This window comes from Ctenocephalides felis, unplaced genomic scaffold (assembly GCF_003426905.1).
Source record: "Ctenocephalides felis isolate EL2017-DRISC unplaced genomic scaffold, ASM342690v1 CF-g0.4_SCAFFOLD_01170, whole genome shotgun sequence".
Taxonomy (NCBI): Eukaryota; Metazoa; Arthropoda; class Insecta; order Siphonaptera; family Pulicidae; genus Ctenocephalides; species Ctenocephalides felis.
In genome coordinates, this window is record NW_020537324.1 from 37552228 (window position 1) to 37580191 (window position 27964).

General features: G+C 30.7%; 1 protein-coding gene across 1 annotated transcript; it reads right to left on the bottom strand.

Moving 5' to 3' along the window:
• Positions 1–2574: 2574 nt before the first annotated feature.
• Positions 2575–25124, bottom strand: LOC113367191. The gene is made up of 10 exons (XM_026608820.1): positions 25063–25124; positions 23360–23532; positions 21520–21837; positions 19094–19326; positions 17530–17777; positions 14730–14989; positions 13842–13915; positions 8660–8846; positions 6542–7601; positions 2575–2825 (listed from the first exon to the last, which is right to left on the bottom strand). Exons 2-10 carry the CDS (start codon positions 23492–23494, stop codon positions 2575–2577), a joined length of 2766 nt encoding a protein of 921 aa, XP_026464605.1. The 5' UTR covers positions 23495–23532; positions 25063–25124.
• Between the last annotated feature and the right edge of the window lie 2840 nt (positions 25125–27964).

The window sequence follows — 27964 nt, forward strand, 5'->3', positions numbered from 1 at the left end:
TATTATAATTAAGGAACTATTTCATATGAATATATGACTTAGCCCTAGAATGGAAGTGGTATATAATATTAAATTCGTTGTTGAATTTTTTGCTTTATTATTTTTTTCTTCTAAAAGATTCGAAACAAATGATAAAAATGATGACTTGTAAATTTAGTATTTAAAATAACATTCTGGTTTTATGATTGAAATTAATTATTCCTTGCAAATCGTTGAATATTTTATTGCAAAATCAGTATTTCATAACACGTCGTATTTATCATAATGAAATGAACTAAAAATTCGTGAATTTCTGAATGACAATATTTAAATTATTCTTCCATTTTGATATGCTCAAGTCGTAATTGTCCAATTATCTTAACGAATTTAAATAATTTAAATAAGTAAATATAAAAAAAACCATATATATGTATGTATAGAAAATATATTTATATATATATTAAAAAATATATATATTTACGCTATTTAAGAACCGTCGATTTCAGGACTCGGGTTCAGTTCGAATTAAGTCGAGTTTAGTTCAAATTTAATTATTGAACTAAATTATTATTGATTTAAAACATAATTAATTTTGTTATTAAGTGGCGTTTCATATTTAAAATACATAAACCCGCTTCAAATGAAAATCAACATTATATTATGCAATACAGTTGTAAAAAAATAAAATTAAAATATTTATAATATTCTGGATCGCTTTTTATTACTTTTTTTAATTCAATTTGAAAATAATTGTACTTTAAAACATGGTCAAAAATAAAGAAATATGATAACAGAGACACATAGCATGAGGCTTCATTTTGATATTGAAGTAATATAATTAATTTTAAAAAATATTGGAGCATTATTAATTTTCAAATAATGTGATAAATGAACTTATCGAATTAGGCGAATTTAGATCTTTGTTCGGGAATATATTTATTCATTATATATTATTCAATTGTGTAGCAACTGAAGTTAATCTGTTACCATATAAGACGTTTGTTGAAGTAATTCTTATCTAAACGATGGTATAGAAATTCTGCTAAAATTTTGTGCTGCTACAGCAATTATTCAAAGAACTGAAGCTCTTTCTTCTTCAATACACATTGTTTGTTTAATTATGGAGAACCCAAACAATTTCCGAATAATTTTTATATTAGGTGTGAAATTGAAACAGCTCACTAGGGGGACTGGGTACGGTTGTGCCGGGGTATGATAGTAATACAGTCATCATAAAAGCAAAACTATACTGATTTTGAGATATAATCCAAAAGGAGAAAGATGAAGTATGTTTGTTGGAACAAGTTTACATTATTGTATTGATTCAGTACCATACACTAACATGACCTATATACCGCAATGCTTTTATAAAGCCAAATGTAAGTTTCTTGTTAATGAACTTGTATATAAATAGATCACTTTGTTATTTTGCTGTGAGTTGAACATTAGTATTTAATTTCCAGCAATTGATTTTTTCGTAGACAATTTATCGAAAACGTATGCTGATCAAAGAAACAATGGCATAACCGTACCCAGTCTCCCCAACTTGGTACTGAACCCGCTTCCGAGACCTCTAATATATTTTTATAATATATAGGTCAAACAAACAGTGTGCACTTTCGGAATGAATGAAATTATATTTGATTTTACGGTCATAAATTATTTGATCCCTGTGAAATATAAACGAGAAAAATGAACACATGCTTATGCGTATGTTACTCATAAATCATTAGACAAACCCATGAATAAAATATAATTTAATATATAGTTCTTAGATATAATTTCTTCATAGAAATATATTATTTTTCTATATATGTTCTATTAAATTTATGCCATTAAAATACATCATAAAGTAGTTATTAATATTGCAACTTTGATTCATTTATTAAATATTTTTCGCAACCCGGCTATTAATTTTATTGTGAAAAGAAAAACGTTTGAGTCAATTATTTTTTAGCTATTTTTAATTTAAATATTAACCTATTTTTGCTAGTATTTTTGGACGAGGGTTTTAATTACATTTAATAATAAATTAAATATGAAATCATTTCTATAAATAAATTGTGCTGTCGATACAATTAAACAGTTTTAATTGCGCAGCTTAATAAATAGTGCCTTTAACATTTTGAATGCGCAGCCTAATAAATAGTAATAGATTAAAACTATTACACAAAAAATAACGAAAGCAATTGTAATAAACATAACAAAATTCATACGCATCAAACTTCATTAACGAATCAATAATAATCACATTATTACCTAGAACTATAACTTTTCGCACAGATTCATATAAAAACTTTATTTCTATTTTATTTGACTAGTTTGGAATACCACAAATTTAACATATATCGTTATTTCAATAGTTATCAACTAAAATTCATTTAGATACTTAATCAGACTCACCACTTCCAGGCTCAAAATATTTATCATTATCATTTTCATAAGTATTGTCATGAATGTTCTCATAATAAAAATACTACTTTATACACCCACATTATATACAAGGCCGCATCATATTTTACTTACGTTTAAAAGATCATATAATCGATCTAAACCCATGCAAATTTTTATAAAAAACACTTTCGATGCTACCATTCACTCATTGTTAATTTCTTTAGCTTTTGAATTACTTGCTTTGCAGTAATTGGTGTGCAATGACGCAGACTGGTCTTGCAAACTTCGTTTGAGGCCTTCCAGAGTGTGCAGCAGAATTTGCCGTCGCATTTGTGAGATCTGCTGCTGCAGGCAACTGCTCGGCTCGGCGGAGCCCATCGCGTTCGCCTCGGCTGTGAGTCGTTCGCGGCGCAATTGCGCCACTTTCACTCGAAGGTTATTGTGGCATTTACCTAGAAAATAAGTTCATATATTCTATTGAGCTTAAGTTTAGCCTACTTTAGGGGCTTCACAAAATCGTTTTTTTTTTAAACAAAAATGTTTTCCCAAACTATGCAAGAATATATCCCCAAAATTTGAGAAACAAATTCAAATTATTTTCGGAGTTACAGAAGAAATAGTGAGCAAGCGTCGAGCAGGTATATGAGCGGAACGAAAACTTCTACGCGCGGTTTCTCGGTTTTTCATTTTTTCAATTTTCTTGTCAGGAGAGATAGGAAAAAACTTAACGACCTATCGAAATGAGACAAAATTGATTGTATTCAGAATTAAATTCTCTACTAGTTGAACCTAAAAAACCTTAAAAAAAGTTATAATTAACCCACTTTTTGAACAATCTAAAGTGATTTTTTTTTCACAAAAGCGAAAAATGGTTGAATTTCTCACTTTCTTCCGTTTTTTAGATTTAACTAGAATCTATACTATTGAAACTATTAATTTGTTTTTTTTTTTCGTTTCTGATGGAAATTGTGACCTGCATCTTTCCCTCCACACGACACTGGCATATTATGACATTTATTTTAATGAAAATATTTGAGAAGAATATTGAAATCTATTACAATGAAACCTGAAAGTTTCGTTTCAATTAAATATTTATTTCCTTCTCTAAAAATTCCTCAAAAAATCGATTTTTTGTAGCCTCTAAAGCAGACTCCCCCCTAATGGAAAATGAATAGCTTTAAACTTCTGAATAAAAATTTACTCGCAAATTTAAAATCTAAGAATTATGCTGATCGGTCTTTTCTCGGGTCTTATTAACGCATATAATTTCTATGCCAATATCAATATATTTATCTACTGTAGAACGCGTTGCCATCTGTTCACCATGGTTTCACCTTTCGTTTTTGTTCACTTCCCATAAAGTGATTTTTCTTAAAACTACACTATACTCGGTTTATATTAACATAGTCCATTCTAGTTTAGCATGAAAAATTTTCGGGGAGCTTTGAAAATGGGTAATATTATAGTTTTCGGTGTGCTCTTCACGATATTCAACTTTGCCACCTCTAATTTTTGTCACAAGATCCGGCATATTGAAAAAATGGCGTCAACAGTTTTTCACAATATCTCCTTTCCAAAACATTTACGACAAAATTAGCTATACGAGTACGAGTATATAATTAAACTAGAGAAATCTTCCTTTAACTTATTGAATATTTTTCTATAATCACTAGTTTTAGCAAAGTCTTTGCTTCTCGGGCCGTCATATTGGACTTTCCTGTTCCCGTGCAGCACTTTGTACTTGAGCACATTCTGTCATAAAAAATTCCTTGAGCACATTCTCAATAATTAAATAATTTCAATATAAAATTAAGCAAAAAGGGTCAAACTTATTTCTTTATTGTGTTTCTTTTGATTTTATTGATATTTGAACATATGAAATTATTTGACACATATTCTGAAATGGAACTTCATCTGAATGAAAGAGCGTACGAACATACAAACTTTTTAATCACAAAGTTATGAGAATAATTAAAAATCATTAAATCTTCTATATATAAGGCATTTAAATAACATTACAAACTTATGAATTTTGAAGACATCGACGATGGATACCTATTTCGCGCCGATAACAATTGACGCGGAGTAATAATTTTGAAAAATAAAAAATGTAAAAATTATATTTGTGAAAACATTGAATCTTGTATGCAAACGGAATGAACAAACACAGACAGAGGAAAGGGTCGCCTGTAGTGAAGTCATAATGCGACCACTTATTTCGTGTAGTGGCAAAATGACACAAGCAAACATCTGTACGTGCTAAATGATCCAGAAAACTGTTAGAGAAGTCAGACATATGAGGATATGATTTATTTCTGGCTATAATTTCAAGATGAGTGTTATATTTCCGGGGATAATTAACTCCGGAGTTATTCAGCTCTAATATACGCATATATAGATCATAGATTATACGAGATAACATGTTTTCATCCCTAGAGTCTGCAATTGATAGTAACACGATCTATTAGCCTCAGTTAATTCTCTGAACCGGTTAAACGAGTCTGAAGAACAAGTGTCTACGGTCTCCTTGGTGTGTACTTCAGTATGGACACCGTGCCGTATAAAAAGCCCAACGAAAAATCTGATCACGAATAGATCACTGCCTGACCATGTTTCATTATAATCAAAAATAATGCCTAGATGACATCTCAAATTTGAAAAAGTGATGCTAAAATATGGTCTATGGTAGTCATGGCCTTGTTAAAGCCCCCAACAGTAGAGTCACTTCGCCGTGTAGTATTCTTATTTACCTTATTACAAATTCACCATATTATATTTTTGTTAAAATCATGTTTTTTGCGATAAATCTTACGTTTTTTGAAAATAGTTTTAATATTTGTTAGTCGACAGCTTAAATCATATATTTTCAAGTGAGAATGGACATCGCTGCTGCACGATATCAGGTTGCCGGAGCCGGGCTTATCTTATATATAAAAATGGATCGTAAAATGTGTTTGTAAGCGCATAACTCAAAAACGTCTAGACCAATTTGGCCAATTCTTTTTTTAAAATGTTAGTTAAAGTCCAAAGATGGTTCTTACGGCGAGAAAAAATCGAATAATTGCCGGGAAAACCCTGAAAACAGGCCTTTTCTTTTTCACATGCAAACGGTTTCTAACTAAAACGTAGAATCAATTTGAGTTTTATTGCTATTATATAAAGTTTATATTAAATTACAAGCACTCACTGTATACTCCTCCTAAACTATTATTCGGATTTTGATAAATCTTTCTGAAGTTTGTTAAGAAAATTTTCAGGGATGTATGTGATTATAAAGTACTGGGATATATGTGCAATATTGTACAAATAATTGGAAAAAAATGCAAAAAACTACATGTTATTGATTGCATTAAAAATGATTATAAATTAGAAATAGAAATGTCTATATTATTATTGCCAAAAAGCAACTGAGATGTGCCAGAAATTAAAATAATATAAGATACAGTATATGTATGGCAGATTTAATGATACACATATGAACATGATATGACGAAATTAATTCACTTAAAATATGAAATTTAGTATTAATCAGGGCCGGTCCTACCTTAAATGCGATGCATGCAAAAAATTCGAGCGCACGCTTTAGGGGGCACAAGATTCGGATATTAAATTTTCAATATATTTTTTTTTAATATATAATTTCTTTGCATCATTTACTAATCTTTCCACAATATTTTTAAAATTCGTAAAAACTTCACTTTATAACAACAAAGGGAACGTAAAGCTGAAGACATACAATTCGGCCCTCACAATATCAATTAGGAGAAATTTAAGATACAATTTTGGATATCATAAATAATAAAAAATTAAATTAATTTAACCCAACTTAAAGTACCGGTGTAATACTATGGTAATGGTTATCTTACGAGTATACCGTTTAAAAGACTTCAATTTCCAATATAGTGTGGGAATTGAGACTCAGCATTTTATTTAAAGCAGTTCTACATTTAACATCGCTCATATTATAAGCGTATACGCATTTTGGCGTAAAGAGTAATTCAAAAAACAATAATTATTATTTTTAGGTAAACGGTAAATATTAAATATAAGTTGTAGACATGGGTACAGGACAACGTCTGTCGGGTCATCTAGTATAAATAAATAAATAATATATATATATATATATATATATATATATACAAATATATGCATAATTTACATATCTCACCCGTATCATCATTCAAAATATTTTCGTCACCCAGTAATCGCGCATTTATTCCTTCAGGCTCTTTCAAGGTTTTTTGAATTCGATCATATGTCATGCTACAATTATAAACCTTTCTTTTAACAGGTTCGCTTTGAGGACAATACGCTGTATCTTGAATTTTATGCCCCATATCAACAGAGCTAAAAGATATTAACGGCGGTTTTTTATGCTTTTTGAATTCATCCTTTTGATGTCTGCCGTCAGATTCTGAGCTAGACGATTCTAGATTCAGTCGGACTCCATTCGCACGTCCGAGACCAGGTTTCACAATGATCTGATTATTTGCACCCATCAGCCTTGCAGCATCAGATTTTACATAATTGCTCTTATCGTTTTCGCACGAGTCACTATCGTCTTCAACGCGTAAATTTTTCATCTGTGATTGAATATTAAACCTCTCTTTGTGAGCATTTTCATTTTTAGCTGTCTCACTATCTTCGTTCATAATTCTTCCATTCACTTTAACTTGGGAGTTTCTGTCACTGAATCCCAAACGATTAGTATATATTTTTCTCATAACTGCCGGAGATTTAGGGCATACCGGAGCAAAATTAGAAGGCATACTTTTCAAAGCATGTTGATTTGTAATTTGTTTAACAGTGAAATCACTTGAGTCCTTTCTGCTTAATTCTGGGGAATTGCTTATTATAAAGTTAGATATATGATTTTTCTTTGGACTGAATCTTGGTGAGGCCTTTGCTTTTGGACTATTCGTTACCGATGCATCCTCAACGCGATTTTTAAGAAATACCAAATCTATCTCCGTTGACCGTAAATGTTCTACACGTTTGTTTGCTGGTATATTGGGCATCGGCCTATGTCGTGGTGATGGCGTTGCACTTTTCATACTGACAAGGATATTTTCGGCTTCTAAAATCAATTCTTTATACTTCTGGTCTGCTTCCTTATCGGCCTCCATTATAGCGATTTCGGAATCGCAATTTGTAAGGTTATTGCGAACGAAATCCCTTCTCATTCCTTCAGCAAAACTGACAGAATTTGATCGTTTCTTAGTTCGGACCTAAGTAACAAACAAATATACCATATTAATAATTATAAATTCATATTGTTAATACAAATATAGAATATGAAATATTTATGTGCAAATATATTTTCTGGTAAGTTTAGTTATATAATACTGGTGTACAGTAAAAAAGAGTTGAGCTTCCTTCTAGGGATTATATGAAATATGCATGAGTACTAGGGTTTATACAAAAACCGACATTTCTGAAAACCGGTTTTCGAATTTTATTTTTGCTAAAAAACCGGTTTTAGCCGGTTTTCGAATTTTATATATAATAGAAATAAATAAATTTTTGCTCGAATATTCTGTAATTCATCCGCTGTGTTATTTAGAGCAGTATTTGACTGAATTTATTTATTGCTCAATTTTATGGATAGTAAACAAAGTTATTTTAATTTTAATTAGTAGAGCTAAAAAATAATAGTTTAATTTGATTAAATAACTTTGAAAATAATCATTCGTTATCCATGCATTATTTTCACATATAAGAATGAAAATATTTTTATGATAGTGAAAGGAAAGTTTTCGAATAAATAAAAACAATACATTTTTAAATATATATATATATATATATAATATATATATATATATATACATGTTGATACATACTTGTTAATATCAATTTTAGTTTCAAAAATAATTAGGCTAAACTCAAGTATTGCCTGATCCGAGCAATTTTAATTAATTAATTTTAAACATTCCAATTGTTTTTTTTTTGTTTAATAAAATATGATTTCAAAAAAACTGAGAAAGTCTATCGAACTGCTACTGAAATAAAAAATACTCTCATACTTGCGACCAAATTATGCTTAATTGTTTTTAAAGCCTGATATAATAATTCTGAGCTTTTTGTTCTTTTAAAAACTCTTTTTAAAAAACGGGTTTAAAACTCTTTTTGTTAAGTTTAACACTAAAAAACCGGTTTTCGAATTCCATAATTTTCGCAAAAAAACGTTTTTTAAAACCGGTTTTTGAAAACCGACAAACCCTAATGAGTACTATGAATACCATTTAAACTAAAATATGTGTCGTAAACCAAATAAATTTAATCGAACCTCTAATTTTGGAGACTTTGTTGAATGATATTGCTTTTTATCGGCAGCCGCTGCAGAATGTGCATGACGTCTTAACGATAACGGTGTGCCTCCAAGACTTCTGGTGCCCTGTTCTATCCTTCGAATGGACTTGCTTTTTCTGCCACCATCGCTGTAATCTGCGGTTGATTGAATTGATAATTGTTGCCTGAAAGGAAGAAAACCATATATATTAACTCAGATCGGTGGCAAGATCTAATAACAAAATTAAGATATTGCAGAGGAATATTAGAAATGAAATTGGTACAAACATATCTCTTATATTTTTTGGAAACAAAAACTATTATTTTTGCTATATATTAAATAACATACAATTTTCTTCGTACTTCAATTGACTGCATATTTTTATAATAAATATTTAAATGCAACATTTAGAAGGTGATAATAAACAACACAAGACTTTCTATTTGAACATATGGTATAGAGCTTTGGGGATACGGTTGTTGCTATGATGCTATTGATGCTAAAATATACATTTTTTGAGTCTTGATAGTAAAGTTGCATAATAAGAGCAAGAGTACGCCACAAAACAACAAACTACCGATCAAACAAGACCGATCTGAAACATTCTATCTAAACTTTGGAATTTTTGAAGTAAAACTTCTTTAGGCGCGACATGGGTGTAAAAACTTCTTTAGGCGCGACACGGGTGTAAATCCGTACAAATGCAACGAAAACGCCAACGTGAAGTTGAAGACTACGACGCTAGTAAGCGCAGCTATCGCAATTATTCGATCTAGTCTGCGAGCAAAACAAAAAAATACATCAAATGTCAAATCATATGTCAAAAACAAAACAAAATGTGTCGACTCTTCACTTGAGTTTTGTATTTAGCTCGTGGTCTCTAACATTTTGAAGTAAAACTTCTTTAGGCGCGACATGGGTTAGCAGTATAATTCGTGAGTAATAAAAATGTCAGGATCGGAAGAATATTTTATCCCGTCCCCCATAATAATTGTAGGCAAATGATCGCAAATAAATAATGAAACTAAGGAAAATCTGCGCTGCGTAAGAAATGATCTTTGGCTATGTATGTTGTATGTGATCGACTTTGGCTTCAAAGTGACTTAGAAATATCACAATGATGCTCAAAAACAAATTCTTAATAATGTTTTTTGAATATTGATTTAAATAATCCGGTTGGATGTCAAACTGTCGAAAGATATTAAATTCGGGTAAATTCCCACTTTGTGCAAGTTTAACGGGTTTGTATTTCCACCTATACTAAATTATCTATATAAACTAAATAATGTATCTGAAAGGTTAATTGCTATGTATGTTTTGTATGTGATCGACTTTGGCTTCAAAGTGACTTAGAAATATCAAATGATGCTCAAAAACAAATTCTTAATAATGTTTTTTGAATATTGATTTAAATAATCAGGTTGGATGTCAAACTTGTCGAAAGATATTAAATTCGGGTAAAATTCCCACTTTGTGCAAGTTTAACGGGTTTGTATTTCCACCTATACTAAATTATCTATATAAACTAAATAATGTATCTGAAAGGTTAATTTCACCTAGGTTGTGTTTCATGCAAATTAGACGATTGCGACATGCAAATGGACAATTTGGAATGTTTGGCCAAATTATAAATGTGCCTGTTGACATTAATAATATGGTTAATTTATTACCTCGAAATATTGATGATGATCATTGCATTAACGTTCACATAAAAAAGCAAATGATTCATAGATCAAGCTATGTGCAGGGCTTGATAAATAAAACAAATATAAAAGTATGGCTTCAATTTGTTAGACAAGACGGATATTACAGCTGTTCAAGGAATGAGATTATATCGTCAGCGAAAAAGTAAAAAAATACAAACAGTAAATGAATGTATGTTAATTTTAATTACATGAAGTTCTTCAAACACAATTGTGACAGGATGAGTTAATTTGCAAAAACAATAGTTGTTTAGGCGTTGTTTAACATAATCCACTGTGTGAATGAATATTATAGAATTTATTAATCAGCAATTACTTTAAAACGATCATGTCATATTTCAAGTACGACTTTCATTACATTATTGTTTGTAAATATTATACATATTTTTAATGTAATCATAAATATATAATTTATAATTTATCATTATATAAATATGTATAATGATTGACGACACTAATAAATGTGTGCATCACGAGTGTTACCATATTACTAATAAACATTATTCAAAAGGTTCATATGATGTATTTATTTTTACTCAACTTAAATTTGCTATAATATAATTGCAAATAAGTTTTACTTCAATGGCGTGTGATCCTTACGCGCACTCTTTTTTTTTATTAATTTTTCGGTCACTAATTTTATTTTAAATTATGTTTAATTTCTGTTATGTTTCAATTCAGCTATTATGTCTTTTAAGATTTGATTGGCAAAACCCAATAGAAGCAAAATCTAACGTCATCAAAAGTAATTCTTTTAGAATTAAAAATCATTAGTGATGGTTTACAATATACTATATATATATATATATATATATATATATATATATAATATGTATATATATATAATATATATATATATTATAATATATATAATATTAAATCAATTTTAATACATACTTGTTTTTAAATTCTTCTCGTCGTTTGCATCGTTCACTGCGCCGTGCTCTCTGCTCAATTTGTTTTGCACTCCTCCTGTAAAAAAAATTTAGTGATTTGTGAGGAGGGGCACAAAGGATCAATTTGACTTTGAGCAATTATATTGTGAAATGCAAACTAATTATGTCACAACAAATAACACATATCAAAGAACAAATATCTGACTATGTTAAGCAAAACTGCCTCATGTAATCACCGTGGGCTTGTGTTATTTTTTCGCGTAAAATGGGACCGCCAGGTGGCAGGTCCAATGTCAAATTTTTGATTTTAAAGAGATTTTACGCAACAATAGGTATATTATTCAACGAATGCAAAATATAAATTTCCTGGATACATTTTTACAGAGATAACGCTTTATATAACCATGACTTGAAATAATTATTTATTTTATTTATCTCTTGCAGAATTGCTTTTTTAACTCAATTTACTTTTTTAATTATAAGGTATTGAATGTTGAACAGAGCGCATGGGTGAAAATCGCTGCAAAATAATACGTTTTATTTAGCACTATTTTTATTAGCCCAAGTAGTAAAAAAACTAGGGCGCATGGCATCGTGCCTTAAGGCAAATTGCTGGAACTTCCCGTACCAAAAATTTTTTTTTTGAAAAGATTAACAATTTTGAAAAAAAATACTCTGAAAAAATTAGATTTTAGAGAAACTATAAATTTTTGACAAAAATTTACTTTTTTTTAAAAAAAAAAAACTTTGAAGAAAAGTTTATTTTGAAATATTTTGAAAATCCTGAACTTTTTTTCAAAGCAATCGTATTGCTTTAACTGCATAGAGATGAAATACCGAAGCGCGTAAGCGCCGCGTCGCCGTCTAACGGATAAACATTCGTACGGAATCCATAGGAATGTAAACAAAATTTATACTTATTGTTAAAATCTCTATAAAATATCTGATAATTTGATGTGCATATGTCTAATGGCACTTTTTTTTATCTCCAAAACCTCCAGACCTGCCTTCATGAAAATTTGAGCAGTACTTAATACAAGTAAAATGTTTTTTGAATTATTCAAATCGGACGCTCGGTTCTCTTAAAAACTGAGTTACCGTCTTGGCACTTTTTGCCCCATATCTTCGGAACGGCTGGACCTGCCTTCGCCAAAAACTAATCAGCACGTCTCCTTATCAATACAAATCGAATGTTTTTTGAATTATTTAAATCGCTTCATCCGTGTTCCCGAAATCGTCGTCGAAAATATGTATACATACACGCACACACTCATACATTCACTTTTTCTAAGGTATGTCAAAATGTTCAGAAGGTTTTGCCCTGCGGGAAGTTAATTATAAAATCTTACAGATTATCTATCCTCTATATCAAATATATTTTCGCTTAAGGCAAAAAAAGTTAAATTTAAAAAAATTGGAAACTTGGACTTGATATAAATAAATTACTTATTATGAAAACCTAAAAATCGTTGCATATAATATATACCTCCTAGCGCTTCGTCGCAAATAGCATTCTCTTCGTCGTGCTGCAGCATCCGTCGCCAAAATAGGTGGTATCACCTGAAATCAATGTTAAACTAATTGTAAGTGATATTTTAGCTTCAGACAAATTGCTTGAACTTTCTGATCCAACTCAATGATTTGTGAGATGCTATCTTTTAAAACTGAAATAATAAAATCTTCACTCTTCATTTTGAGAATAAAGTTAATTATCACAAACTTTAATGAGTAATTATAATTAAATCACATTTCGTAGGTCTATGATGTTTTAGGATTTTTGTTTAGACAATAAATGATCACTTTGCAAAATTTTATTAAAATCGTCAAACTAAATTTCTTCAATCAAAAACAAATCAGCACGGTCTCCTAATCATATATTTCGAACATTTTTAAAATTTTCAAGATCAAATAAGAGATAATTGGCAAAAACGTGGTCTAAAAGTTTTGCACTAATCTACCGATCGTTGCAAAAAACTAATATACCTTGTTTCATCGAATGGCTTTTAAAATTTTAAAAACGTTTCACCATTTTTGACAAAATGTTAACGCTTGTTGTGATGTAATGGCACTTTTTTTTATCTCCAAAACCTCCAGACCTGCCTTCATGAAAATTTGAGCAGTACTTAATACAAGTAAAATGTTTTTTGAATTATTCAAATCGGACGCTCGGTTCTCTTAAAAACTGAGTTACCGTCTTGGCACTTTTTGCCCCATATCTTCGGAACGGCTGGACCTGCCTTCGCCAAAAACTAATCAGCACGTCTCCTTATCAATACAAATCGAATGTTTTTTGAATTATTTAAATCGCTTCATCCGTGTTCCCGAAATCGTCGTCGAAAATATGTATACATACACGCACACACTCATACATTCACTTTTTCTAAGGTATGTCAAAATGTTCAGAAGGTTTTGCCCTGCGGGAAGTTAATTATAAAATCTTACAGATTATCTATCCTCTATATCAAATATATATTTCGCTTAAGGCAAAAAAAGTTAAATTTAAAAAAATTGGAAACTTGGACTTGATATAAATAAATTACTTATTATGAAAACCTAAAAATCGTTGCATATAATATATACCTCCTAGCGCTTCGTCGCAAATAGCATTCTCTTCGTCGTGCTGCAGCATCCGTCGCCAAAATAGGTGGTATCACCTGAAATCAATGTTAAACTAATTGTAAGTGATATTTTAGCTTCAGACAAATTGCTTGAACTTTCTGATCCAACTCAATGATTTGTGAGATGCTATCTTTTAAAACTGAAATAATAAAATCTTCACTCTTCATTTTGAGAATAAAGTTAATTATCACAAACTTTAATGAGTAATTATAATTAAATCACATTTCGTAGGTCTATGATGTTTTAGGATTTTTGTTTAGACAATAATTGCAAAATTTTATTAAAATCGTCAAACTAAATTTCTTCAATCAAAAACAAATCAGCACGGTCTCCTAATCATATATTTCGAACATTTTTAAAATTTTCAAGATCAAATAAGAGATAATTGGCAAAAACGTGGTCTAAAAGTTTTGCACTAATCTACCGATCGTTGCAAAAAACTAATATACCTTGTTTCATCGAATGGCTTTTAAAATTTTAAAAACGTTTCACCATTTTTGACAAAATGTTAACGCTTGTTGTGATGATTTTCTTATAAATTAGATTTTATTTATAGACCTTATCTAAGTTTGATATATTTTATTACATAAGGATGTCTCTAATAGTACTGACATATGATTCACTTTTTGACAGAGCAATGCTGAAAAGCTTTTTTCACTTGGATACATATATATATATATATATATATTTTCAAGTAAAAATCGATGTCATACTGCTTTACATCAGACTGTCCGAAGCGGATATTAAACTTATAATTACTAATTTGAAGCTTATACCGAGCCACGGAAAACCCATGCTTTAAAACTATCGAAGATCTAAAACAAAAGATAACCAAAATTTATCCATTACCTCATGATATCCGTGGTAAGTACATCTTCCAGTATTCTTGAATTTAAAGTCGTTAGCATCATCCAGAGTCGTGTATCCGCACTCTGCATCGATGTAATCCATTTCGTCGAAAGCCGTATCTTCATCCCCAGCTTCTTCGCCCCCAGTATCTGAATTGTAACCCACTCCGCAACCCATTAAATCCTGTTCGCAATCAGTAGGGTCGCTATCACTGAGAATATCCGTTTCTTTTTCGTATACGTAACTCTCGTCATATTTACCTAATCGATTATAAAACATTATTTAGACATACAAATAAAATTTTTGATAGTAACCTAATAAAATATCTAATAGTTAAGGAAATATGATACCGGTGTACTAAAAAGCCGGTGTACCGTATAAATTTTCGGCGGTATGTGCTTACTTTTGCATTAAAAATACCGGTATTTTCAGTACGGAAACATAGGCGCTACTAGCTAGTTGATATATGTTACACTTGAATTTATGTTTTTCGGAACCTTCAAACTTTAAATTTCATAATCGCTTGAAGTACATGATTTTTTAGGTCGTTCTATTGTATAAACAAGTAGCAAAATATTATCTCAACTTTTTATTAAACTGAATATTTATTGCTTTCCAAAGAGCTTCATACCGTGTCACAATAAATAGAATCGTACTGATATTTTTATTATTTTCTATTTAAATTACAAACTATCACAAAGACATTCAGCAAATATTCTGATAATTTACTAAGTGGGTACCCACTAATACGGAGTAATAAGATATATATTTTCTCATTTGATAAGATAAGATATACTCTCATTTGAAAATGTAACGTTTTTTTTTTGACATCGGCGCCAAAATATTTTATACCATAAATAGCAAAATCTATAAAATAAAGCTTACCACTGGGTAATCTTCATTTTTGTTCTAACTTTGTACATAATAAATTAATTATTATTATTAATCATAAGAACTAGTTCATGTTTTGTTTATTAAAACACAGTATCGGATTTGAAATTAATAGCGAAAAAAATCTGATTTTCATAAAATATACTTAATAACATTCTTTATGAAACTGTTTTTGGCGATACAGGAAACTATCTATACTTTTGTCAAGACATTTTTACAAACTTCATCTTTTATTTCTATGTTTTTATTTTTTATTTATATTAGGTTTATTTATCAAATTTACTCAATATTTCAATTTTGTTTACATTTTTTAGAATAATATAAATACCGGTATTACCGGTGTTTTTTGTTGAAGTTGTAAGCTCAAGGACCAGATAGAATTAGTGGCTCTATCGACCGTTTGATTGTAAAGATTAATTAATAACAAGAAGATTGCACTAATTTATTGTAATATATAACTTCACATTGTTTGTATGATATAGTTTGAGTATTGAAATAATATTGGAGTATTTGAATGCTGATAGTTTGGCGACCGGGTCTAGACTATGCCTATGTGCCGCCTTCAGGTACCTAGCAGGACCCTTCGTAGTTGAATCTTGAGATGCGAAGCTTTATGCGTCGTTGCAAAATGCAATATTTTCTGAGAAATATGAGTTCAACGTTGTCACGTCTAATTTGGCGTGAACAACCGGTTCAATATAGTGAACTAGTTATATAAATTTACAATCCAATAATCAGATTTCTAGATCCTCTAACTCCTAGGTACAATAAACTTGAAAGGAAATCGTTATCTTTTTACTATAATAGTCGTTTATAGTCGTTGATGTCGTTTTACAAATAAAATATAATACTTTCTGCATTTAATAGTAAAACAGAATAATTAATAAAGTAAAAATCCACAGACTTATATTAACAACGTGAAATTTATATTTCCGCAATATGAAAATAAATTACAATTTTTACACTTTTTTCCCCGTATCTTCGAAACGGCCAGACTAATCAACTAATCAGCTCGTATCCCCATCAACAAGAATCGAATGATTACATTTTAATTTTTTTGCGATCTCTATAACTTACCCTCGTTAAGAAGAAAGTTAAAAATTGTAAATCAATGTAGTGTCACAAAAAACCTTACCTTATTAAAGTAGATTTTTTTTATCTTTTTCTTTTTTTCGGAAAGAAAAGTTGCCATTCGTCGAAGTTTTCTCAAAAACGACTGAACCGATTTAAAATTTTGAAAGCAATTCGATGCAATTCGATAATAACTTGCGTTAAATTAGTTTTACGCGACAACCGGTGTAAAAAATTTCTTCGACGTTTTTTAGCCACAATCTTGAATCGATTTTTATAATTCACGAACTGTTCGAAAAATATTGATTGAAAATCGTGCTGATGAGTTTTTGGTAACGATCGACCGGGCTTTCTGAAATTTTTCTTCGATGATTTCTATGGAACTGTTTATTATGACGATAAAAAGAATTTGGGTTCATCAGCCGCACTTTCAGAAAGTACACCATGTATGTATTATGCATATGTTCGATTTTCAATAATGTTTAATAAAAAATATTTTACAAAATTGAATAATCCTCAATAGTTTCTCACATAATGACGGTCTACAGCATCTAGGTATACTTATAAATCATTCATAAATTAATATATTGATTTCTTATTGATTAAGTCCATTATTTAAATATATCGGGAAGTTCCTGCAACTTGATTTAATGGCAAATTTCCACTTATAACTAGTTATATAAATTTTTTATCGTAAAATGCTGGTGATATTATGTTAGGCTATGTAAATACATCAATTTATCGATTTTACGTGCATATTAATCAAAATCGCGTTAAACATATTTGATTTTTTATAATAATAATAAAAGGTATTTTCAAAAAAATATATTCTCTCTACCTGATACACGCGTATATCTCTTCGGACTTATAATATGTTGTCTTGACACTCGAGGCGATTGGCGTCTACTTGAGATCGGTGTAAAAACTTTCCCCGATGGGTTAATATTTGCAGAAGAAATAGGCCCATTCGTTTCTTTTGCACTTTCCCCGGCACTGTTGGAAAGAGCTAAACACGATGAACTACTAGCACTCAGACAAGAGGTAGTTTCACTACCATTGAAACTTGTTTTCGATGAGTTGCAAGTGGACAAAGTAGTCGCTGGCAAAGCAGTTCCAGAACTGCTGATTCCAGAACTCAATCTAAAACAATAAAACCGAAATATTATACATTTATTTAAAGAATGCAATTTCAATAATATTTATGTTACGCTAAAAAAAATTAGAAGTACGTGGGCAGTAACGCTCCACGAAAAGACGAAGGTTCTGATATGGAGGTAAATATGAGATGCATAGACTTATAAGACAGTGATTTTAATTAGGATTGCCTTATATAGTCCAAAACTACCCGTTTTATTTTTTTGCGTATTAACTAAAATTTGTCTTTTCGGTTAAACTCTACTATTAAAGATGAAAAAAAATTGCTTTATGTGTGCTTCCACAAAAACGAATTTCCGATACTGACTACAAATAAAAACTGGTGTTTCATCACCTCTTACCAATACTGCTATTTCTATATTATTATTTATTTTTTTATTTACATTTAATGGCAATCAGAACAGTTTCTATTCATTCTATAAGCTATTGGGCTATAATTTTTAATCTTCATTGGATGGATCTCCAGAGAGATATTTCTACTTTCTTATATGATATCTCTAGATTGCTTTTCTTTGAGCCTCCTTATACCGGGGTTTGCTAGAAGCCGAGAAACGGTTGGGTTCATGTGAGTCCGTAGTCTGGCATGATTTAAATCACTTCTTCTTTGGACTACTTCCTGCACAGTATATTTCCTTCTTCTGATCTTCCTTCTGAATGATGAAAATCCGTGTTTTGCTTGCACAGCCCCATAGCTCAACCCCATATGTCCAAATAGGTTTTATGATAGCTTTATAGATAAGGACCTTATTTTCTAGTGACAACTTAGATTTGCGACCTATGAGCCAGTATAAGGACTTGCTTTTGTTTTCAATTTGCTTGGCTTTTTTATCTATGTGCGGTATCCAACTTAATTTTCTGTCCAGATACAATCCGAGATATTTGACGGTAATTTTTTGGGGGGCAATTGCCCTTTCTCAAAGAAAAAACGTTATGTGCATCGATTTGTTTTCATTTATTTTTATTCGCTATTTATTTGCCCAGTCAGCTAAAAATTGAAATATCAGTAAAAAAAGATTAAGAGATCACGATCTCGCCTACTAAATAGACGCGAATCTATCTTTTGCTATCTATTAATCTAATTGGGCAACTCGAACTACTCAAACATTATTATCAATAACAACTATATTTTTATACCCTACTAACCATGACTTGTTGATTTCATGAAAAGATCCTCCAACCCATTTGACAAGATTCATATATCGGTATTAATACAAAAATTCTTTATTTACCTCGATGTTGATCCAGTCATCCAAGGGTTTGTTCGGATTCTGCTGCGCTGCCTTGGAGACGGAGAAGTGGCAGCCCCGAGAACCGAAGGAGGTGCTTGAATAACAACAGCTGGTGTGTTGCCATCTAAATTTTTAACAGAAGGCAATGGTGAGCGGTATACTAGAAGTTTAGATCCTTGTACATTGTCGAAAGATGGCGGGCAGCATGATTCAGCTCGTCGATGTCTACTCTGAACTACCGCATCGGGCGTCTAGAATTATATTTTTAAAAGTTATGTATCATCATAAATATTGAATACACTAAAGTATATATAGGTAGAGAGGGGCTTAAAGGTCCCCGGATAGAAAGGTCCTCCGCCGATATCACAAAAACAAGTAAAGTTAAGATTTTTTAACAACGATATTTGAAAATAACCAATCAAGCAATCAACTTGATTCTTAAGTCGTTGCGACTGGAAGATAAATGGCAATTTTTGAAAATCCATAACAAAAGTAATTTCTTTCGTTGTTAGTTTTTATGGTTGTGAGCACTGTTGTTTAGTTTACGAGACCTTAATTTTAAGCAAACGTTATTTAATCGTTTTTTAAGATGTATTGTTAGTTTTAAGATATATTCAACAGTTTTTTATACAACCTCTGTAAAAGCTTGCTAAAGTAAAAGCTAAAATAAAAAAGTAAATTAAGTTAAAAAATCAATTTTTCAAGAGATAAATTAAATAAATTAATAGTTATGCGCACACTGCTAATCTATTTCTGACGAAATACCAGATTAAGGTTATATATAATGTTATCTCTGTAAAAACTATACCCATATACCCATGAAATATTTTGCATAAGACATTGGACCTGTTTGCCTCCAAGACCTCTCTTTTTATCCCACCTGTTGGATGAAAAGGACCATATGACAAATTTTTGAAAAGCAGCAAAAACACATTTCTGATGTTGAATTAAGTGGGAGTTTTACTGAACCTGGTCAGATAGTTGTAAAGATGTCAGATAATTCGTTCTGTCGGGAAGCAGTGCGTGATGCAGGGTACTATTAGCGTTACGCGCGGGTGTACTAGCTGCACAAATTTGATTTGAACAATATTTGCAGTACTAAAAGAAAAACAATAGGTCTTCGAATAACGCTAATAAGAAAGTAATCAAACGAAACGCACTACCCGAAAACATTAATTTATTTAATCCTTTTAGCTAATGATAAATGATTATTTAGCATCAGTAATCTACATTGATTAGACCACATGTCTAAGCCAATGTGAGTAGAATCACGTAATTTCTTTTTCGATATCTTTTATGGTTACGCCAAAATTTTAGTTTGAAAAAGAGGTCACTTAGGCATATTTTCAATTATATCTCGGCCGTAAAGTTGAAGATGGGTATATCGGATGTTTTCAAGAAGACCTTCAAAATTGCTTATAAATTATTTAAATACGAGGGTAGAGCCGATTATGTATGGCAATGCCCATACCCTTGTGCGTCGTGACTATTAAAACAGAAAATGGAAATTTTGGAAACTTGCACAATGACTGATGAATTATTATATGGCCTAAAAATAGATGACTCGGTTTAGGTAATTCAATAATTCGAATTTCTGAACGTAAATCCAATGTGAAACTTTAAACGCGTTTTTCTCAAAACTATGTTTTTTGAACCGGTGACCACTGTAACTCAAAAACCGCTTAGTAAATTCTAATGAAATATAATAATCTCGGGCCTGATCGAAGGATTTTTATTTTTTCAAAAATTTTAATTTTTTAAGACCAATTAACTGTTGATTTTTTACCTCAAAATCTAATTTTTTTTTTATTTCTTGCAAAAATTCTTTTTTCTGATTTTTTGCAAAAAAAAGAAAACCTTCGATCAGGCCCCGGATTATCTATTTATAAAACTATTTTTTTTATTTGATTGATTTTAGATGAATCTCTAAGGAGTTATGATGGTCACCGCCAGGACCGTTTTTTGAAACAGGGTCAACAAAAACAGCTATAACTTTGGGAATATTTAATATTTTTTTCTAAAATTTTTGTTACTTCAAGTCAAAACATTGTACAATAATGCTGTATTAATATTTTTGTAAAAACATCGTTTAATAACAAAAAAAATACTGAAAATTCTCATTTTTTCGTGCCTCCAAGTACCCCTAACCCCTTAATGGACCGACAATGAAATATCATTTAAAAAATTTCTAGCTTTGTGAAAACAGGTTAGTCAAATAGTTTACTGGCTCTTCTACTATTAGTGCAGCCAGCAGAATCAATTAGCAAATTACTTTGTTTGAATGTTTTTTATCTTTCCAAATGATTATTCTTTTTTCAGCACAATACTATTTGTAATCATTGAAATCATTTTATTAAAAAGTAAGGTGCTATAATTTATTGTTTGCAAATATTTACGTTTGTGAAGCTATATAATATTACATCTTTATTGTCTGATTAACCTACCTTGAGAGTAGTATTTTTCAGCTGGTCCGTTCGTTGGACCGCACTCTGCACATCTGAATCTCGTGCGCGTTGAAAGTAGTGAGTGCCAGTACGGATGTTGATATAGTACTCCGGCGGAGCTGCTGCGCCTGGCGAAGTACCGTCAGTCGAGTAACCTGTCGAGTACGCACTTTCCGGTGAAGAGAGACTGGCACCCAATGCACCCCCCTGGGAGCCAACACGAGCAATCGTACTGCCCGATGCATCGCGATGCAATGATTCGCCAGTGTTTGAGGCACTGAGCGTTGAGTATCCAGTCTGATCAGCACATTGCGTTTGCTGAAATTACAATAGATTTCATTTATGATTTGATTCTTTCTGAAGTACAATAAAAGCTTATTTGTTCGTTTTGGAGGTACATAAACCATTCCTTTATAATTTTTTCATACTTTCTAATCATCATCATTAATATTGTTAGTCTATATAAAAATTGTTTTTGACAGAAAAACCTGATGATGGAACGTATTTAGTTCAAAAACGTCGTAATCAACATATACAAAAACCGAATTGTTCTTTACCTATTAAATTAGTTGTTCAGAAAAGAAACATATATCAATTTATTGATACAATTCAGGACTTATCTATCAAATTATATTAGATTAGGGAAAAAGAAATCTATTATGTTTGCAATAGTTAGTTATTTCAACTATGTATCTCTCAGCTTGTATAAGTCAGATCCTAATAGGCGGCGCTAGAAAGATGAGATTACGTCCTAAAAAAATAATTAGACAGTTGTGTAATTGATTGGCTCAGTTTGTTTGAGCGCGCATCAAAAATTGACCCTAGCAAAGAGAAAATACGAAGTATTTTACACTTTTTGTTCGATAACGGCAAAAATGCAAGATAGACGACTGAAAATGTGAATATTGTTTATGGTCCTGATTCTGTAAAAGCTAAATTTTTGGTTTCGCCGATTCCGTCGGCTAATTTCTTTTTCAAAAACGCATGCGTACTGGATGGCCAATTGTCGAAAATTTCAAAAAAATCATGAAGTCCAACCATCATGTAAGTCGATTTCGATTGCCCAAAAGCTAAAAATTTTACAAAAAATTATTTGGCGCCATTTCAATAAGGCTGGATACTAAAAGAAAATCAATAAAAGATGACTGGATCACTTAAAACGACGTGAAGCAAAAACTGTCCTGATCGAATCGCGGTGAGTTTGACGAAATGGTGGCAAAACCAGAATTGGGTTTGAATGTGAACTCTCTCATGGCAAAACTCTTAACTCAGAATTGTAGGGTCAATCAGTGAAATGTCTGAAAGGATCAATCGCCCAGCTTTGGCCAATAAAAAAAATGGTGTCACATCAGGACAAGGCCAGAGGTTTACATGCATTTATCTCATAGTTCAAACTTGGCACCAAACGATTACCATCTGTTTCTGTCCATGGTGAACAGTTTTGCTGGAGAAAAGTTCAGTTTGAGATAGGCTTATAGAAATCGACTTTTCAATTTTTTGCCAGGGGTAAGGGTTTCTATGAGAGAGGCATAGTTACATTACCTTCAAAATGGCAACAAATTTACGAACAAAATGGTGCATATTTGACCCAAATGTAATCAAATGTTAAATAAAGTCCTGAAGTTCATATAAAAATAATGTATTTCAATTTTCCCAACCTAATATAAATATATATATATATATATATATATATATATATATATGTATATTTATGCGCGTGTGTATGTGTGTGTGCGTGTGCTTACTTAGCCTCAGAAAGACTTGCATTGTAATTATCATTCCGTTTTGTTTCTTTCTTTGGTCTACTATACTTATGAGTTTTAAAAAAATATATTATTACTATCGTTTCGTCATTCTGCTTTTTTTGTTGCCGATTAATGGCAGTGGCCGCTGCATCTTTGGCTGCTCTCGACTGTTTGCGGCGGGGTCGCACGATGTGCGCCTCCATCCACGAGCGCAACTTTGTTCCGAACATCTATCACGCCGCTCCCACTTGCTCCAAACACCAACTCACTGTCGAAGAATACCAACATTTAAAAACAATTATAAACTATACTTAAAATTAAATAGAAAAGGACTTGTAAACTGACTTTATAAGTTATAATTAAAATATCCTATTTCACACTATAATTTGCTAATTAAACCATTATGCTTTACACCAATTTGCAAGACATTTTACAGCAAAAGCTAAACATTTTTAAAACTTTTGAAAAAAAAAAATCAATTTACAATATCTTAAACTTTTTGCAAACACCTACTGCGCCGCGTAACTGAGAAGAAATGTCAGGGTGCGTAAGTATCAAAATGCAAACAACATCTGTACTTTTAATTTTTTTTAACATTATTTTCTCAATTTTCGAAACCGCTGGACTTGCCTTTCTAATTATTTAATTGATTCTTCATTCCGTCAGCCAAAGTAAAATGTTTTTTGAATTATTCTAATCTGACGCTCCGTTCTCTCAAAAACTGAATTGCCATTTTTTGCACTTTTTGCTCAATATTTTTGCAAAGATTGGACCTGCTTTAATCAATCGTCAATAGGAATCGAATGTTTTTTAAACTCTATCTAAACCTCTCAAAATCGTGGATGAAAAATTATATCCAAACATACACACATACATACGATATACACATACATACACACTCACATACATCCATTTTTTCTAATATTTCAAAAAAATTTCATTTTCGATTTTTTTTCGATGTCTATAGGTACCTAATAAAAATGTTGCATACGATATCATTGTTCATGCAAGACATATTTGAAAACTATCAGAAAATTAATCTGAACAAATGTATAATAACTGATTGATATAAAGATTTTAATTAGCCAGATTGCGGAATGCCAAATTGGATTAGAATAATATTTAATGAGTATGAAGTATTATTTGAATAAATCCCTGAATAAATATTTAGTAAGAACATTTAGTAAATCGTTGTATAATATTGTGAACACACCACTTTTTTATGGTGTAGATTTTGCAACTATTGCAATCAAATCAAATTTGTATATTTCCCTTTTAAGATACTTATAATAATTAATAAAAATATTAACCCTTTGTGTAACATTAGAAAACCTCTCAGAATGGACCGATTTTTTAAATTTTAATTTATAGTTCAACAAAAAGTTTTATTTCTTGAAAACTTGGAGAATTGTGTTATTGTTTTTTATTTTGGTTCTAGAAATTTTATTCACGGTTGTGAGTTCCAAAGTTTAAATGAACAAATTTAGTCAAAATTAACTACAATGACCGAAAAGTAGTCATAATTCCATCAAAGATCTAGGTTGCACTTAAAAGTTCATAATTTCCAAACAACGTGAGTTTTTTTTTCTAATTTTTTTCAGGACATTAAAAATCAATACTATCACCCCGTTTCGACTTGACGTCAAGGTCGTAGACACCCTGTATAAAAAGGCAGAAAGTTGATCATCCGTAAGCTCTACTATTGAAGATTTACAAGAACTATTATCGGCGTGGTAAAAGTTAGCGAGTAATAAATCCCTGATTGAAAGACATTCTTCTATATTAAAAGAATCATTACCTGAAGATAAAGTTAAATCCATCCGCCTCACATAATTCTCGCAGAGGCGGCTTCTCTGACCGGCTACATCCTTCATATATTGTGACAAAATTTTAACCATAAGAATCTGTCAAGTCATGGCAATCTGTAAAGTAAAATGGTACTTATTACAAATTCAATTTAATTTAATGGGCATAATATATTATGTCAAGAGCCAAGAAAAAAGTTCATGGAGTTTTTTTCAATTTTATACTTTTGAAATCAATTTAATCCCATCGATAGAATCCTGCAGAGATCGGTACAAGTGTTAGTCAGTGGGGAGCTATGTTTGGATTCCAGACATACTCTGGATTATACGATGGATGCAACAAAATTTCTCAACCATGACCTCGCATTGTAATGAAAAACAATGCCATCAATTCCGGCCGTTTTCTATCAATTGCCTGGCATAGTCCCTCTATTTGTTCACAGCAGTGTTGGAAATCAATCGTCTGGCCTACCTGAAGTATCTCATAGTGGCCGATTTTCTTTCAGTGCTACCAAACACACAGCATCACCCTTTACGGTGTCAATCCTGGCTTTTTGAACGCTTGTGATTATTCATCATTACTTAACCATAATTTTTTTCTTCTCCTATTTTTGGATGTGATTTATTCTTTATCGCCAAATTTTATACATTTCAGAAATGGCTTGATTTCACTGAGTATCGCAGGTGATAATTAGATCTAATTTTTCGCTCAACTTTTGAGAGACGCATACGTTGAGCATATGTTTTTGTTGCCAGATTTATGTATATAGTTCAAAACAGTTTTCTGGTCAATATATAGCATATTATGACACCAGATATAGGGTTTGTCGGTTTTCAAAAACCGGTTTTAAAAACCCGTTTTTGGCGAAAATTATGGAATTCGAAAACCGTTTTTTTAGTGAAAAAAGTCGGTTTTCACTGTATAAATGGAAAATGACAAATATAGCCAAATATAAAAGATAGATGAAAGCGTTTTGATATATTATCATTCTGCAATGATTTCCAAAAAGGTTTTGTATATATTAATTTAGATTTTTATACCAGTGTATATATTAATTTAAATCAGTGTGGCTTCTTCTTGAAGTGGCTTTCTCTACTCAAACTTAAAAAAAGAGTTTTAAGCCCTAGAAGCCATAAATAAAAGAACAAAAAACTTAGAATTATTATATCAGGATTTTAAAACAATTAAGCATAATTCGGTCGCAAATATGAGAGTATTTTCTTTTTTAAGAAAATTTGTGCGTAAACAAAGGACACATCTAAGTAGCAATTCGATTTTTGAAATCACATTTTATCAAACAAAAAAACAATTAGAATGTTTAAAATTAATTAATTAAAATTGCTTGGAACAGGCAATATCCGAGTTCAGCTTAACTGTTTTTAAAACTAAGATTTATATTGACAATTATGTATCAACGTGTATCTAATATTGTATTTAATTTAATGAATGTTTTTTATTTATAATTTTATTATTTTTATTTATTCGAAAACTTTCCTTTCACTATCATAAAAATAATTTCATTTTTATATGTGAAAATGATGCATGAATAACAAATAATTATTTTCAAAGTTATTTAATCAAGATAAACTATTAATCTTCAGTTCTACTAATTAAAATTAAAATAATTTTGTTTACTATCCATAAAATTGAACAATAAATAATATATAAATAAAAAATTTACTTTCTATATAAAATTCGAAAACCGGCTAAAACCGATTTTTTAGTAAAATTAAAATTCGAAAACCGGTTTTCTGAAATCGTTTTTTGCATAAACTCTAACCAGATAATATAAAAATGATAGATAGATTAAAGATGTTAGATAGATAGAAGCTCGTGATTCACCGAGATGCTGTTGTCAAAAGACCAATTTAGAAAGACATTCATATAAAGTTGAGTTAGAATTACTTGTTACTAGTTTGAATGTTGATATAGACTTATTACTTAGATGAAGTTTTACATATTACTTAAGATGCATAGTTAAAATTTATGTTAATACTTATTAAAAAGATTTGATAATTTTATATTTTTCTGATTGGTCCGTTATGCGGATTTAAGAGACATTTCATTACATTTTTGTCCAATCAATTTGATTGAAACGAGTTCAAGGAAAAAAGATTTTTTAGAAGGAAGGATTAATATTTGAGGGTCTGCAAGGGACAGAATACATTAAAATGAAGGATTTGGTTTTATGATACTTATCCTGTTAGAAAGGTATTAAAATTTATTTGAATCATTTAGAACAGGGTTGAGCTTTAGGCGTCAACAATACCATTATTGGTAGTTCTTATATGTCTATAATGATATATTTTTACAAATATTTTATCAATTTATTGATAAGAATATGGGTCATCTTTCACATTAAAATTACCAGAATAAAAGGGAGCAAACTATTTCCGCGCAGCAGATTTTGATAAAGTGCCTTCGTCGTATACAGCATAATTCTTTTCACGAGTCTGCGCAACACTTTTACTTTAGCATAATAATATGGCAAAATATAGTACAATTTTTCATATTTTTTCTCCAATTTCGAACGCAAATAACTTTCCAACGACTTTTCCAATTCTGATAGCTGTAATCTTATAATAATGCTCATAGTGTTACCTTATCCATATCACGAACAATTACTGGTGTCGCAGCAATTTGTGCTTCTTGATTTATTTGTAACTAACGCCGTTTATTGAGAAAAACTCCACAACCTTTTCCCTTGGCACTATATTATGAAGTTTTCATTTTTTTGTTCAGTTTTAACAACTTTACTGATTAATATTAATTCTTCCTATAGATACTTAACAATAATTAAAGTTACTTTATTACCCATATAACTTGGTATGAAATACTCATTTACTAAATACTATTATAAAGCAACGCTCTTGCCTCACTTTTAAGTCCAAATA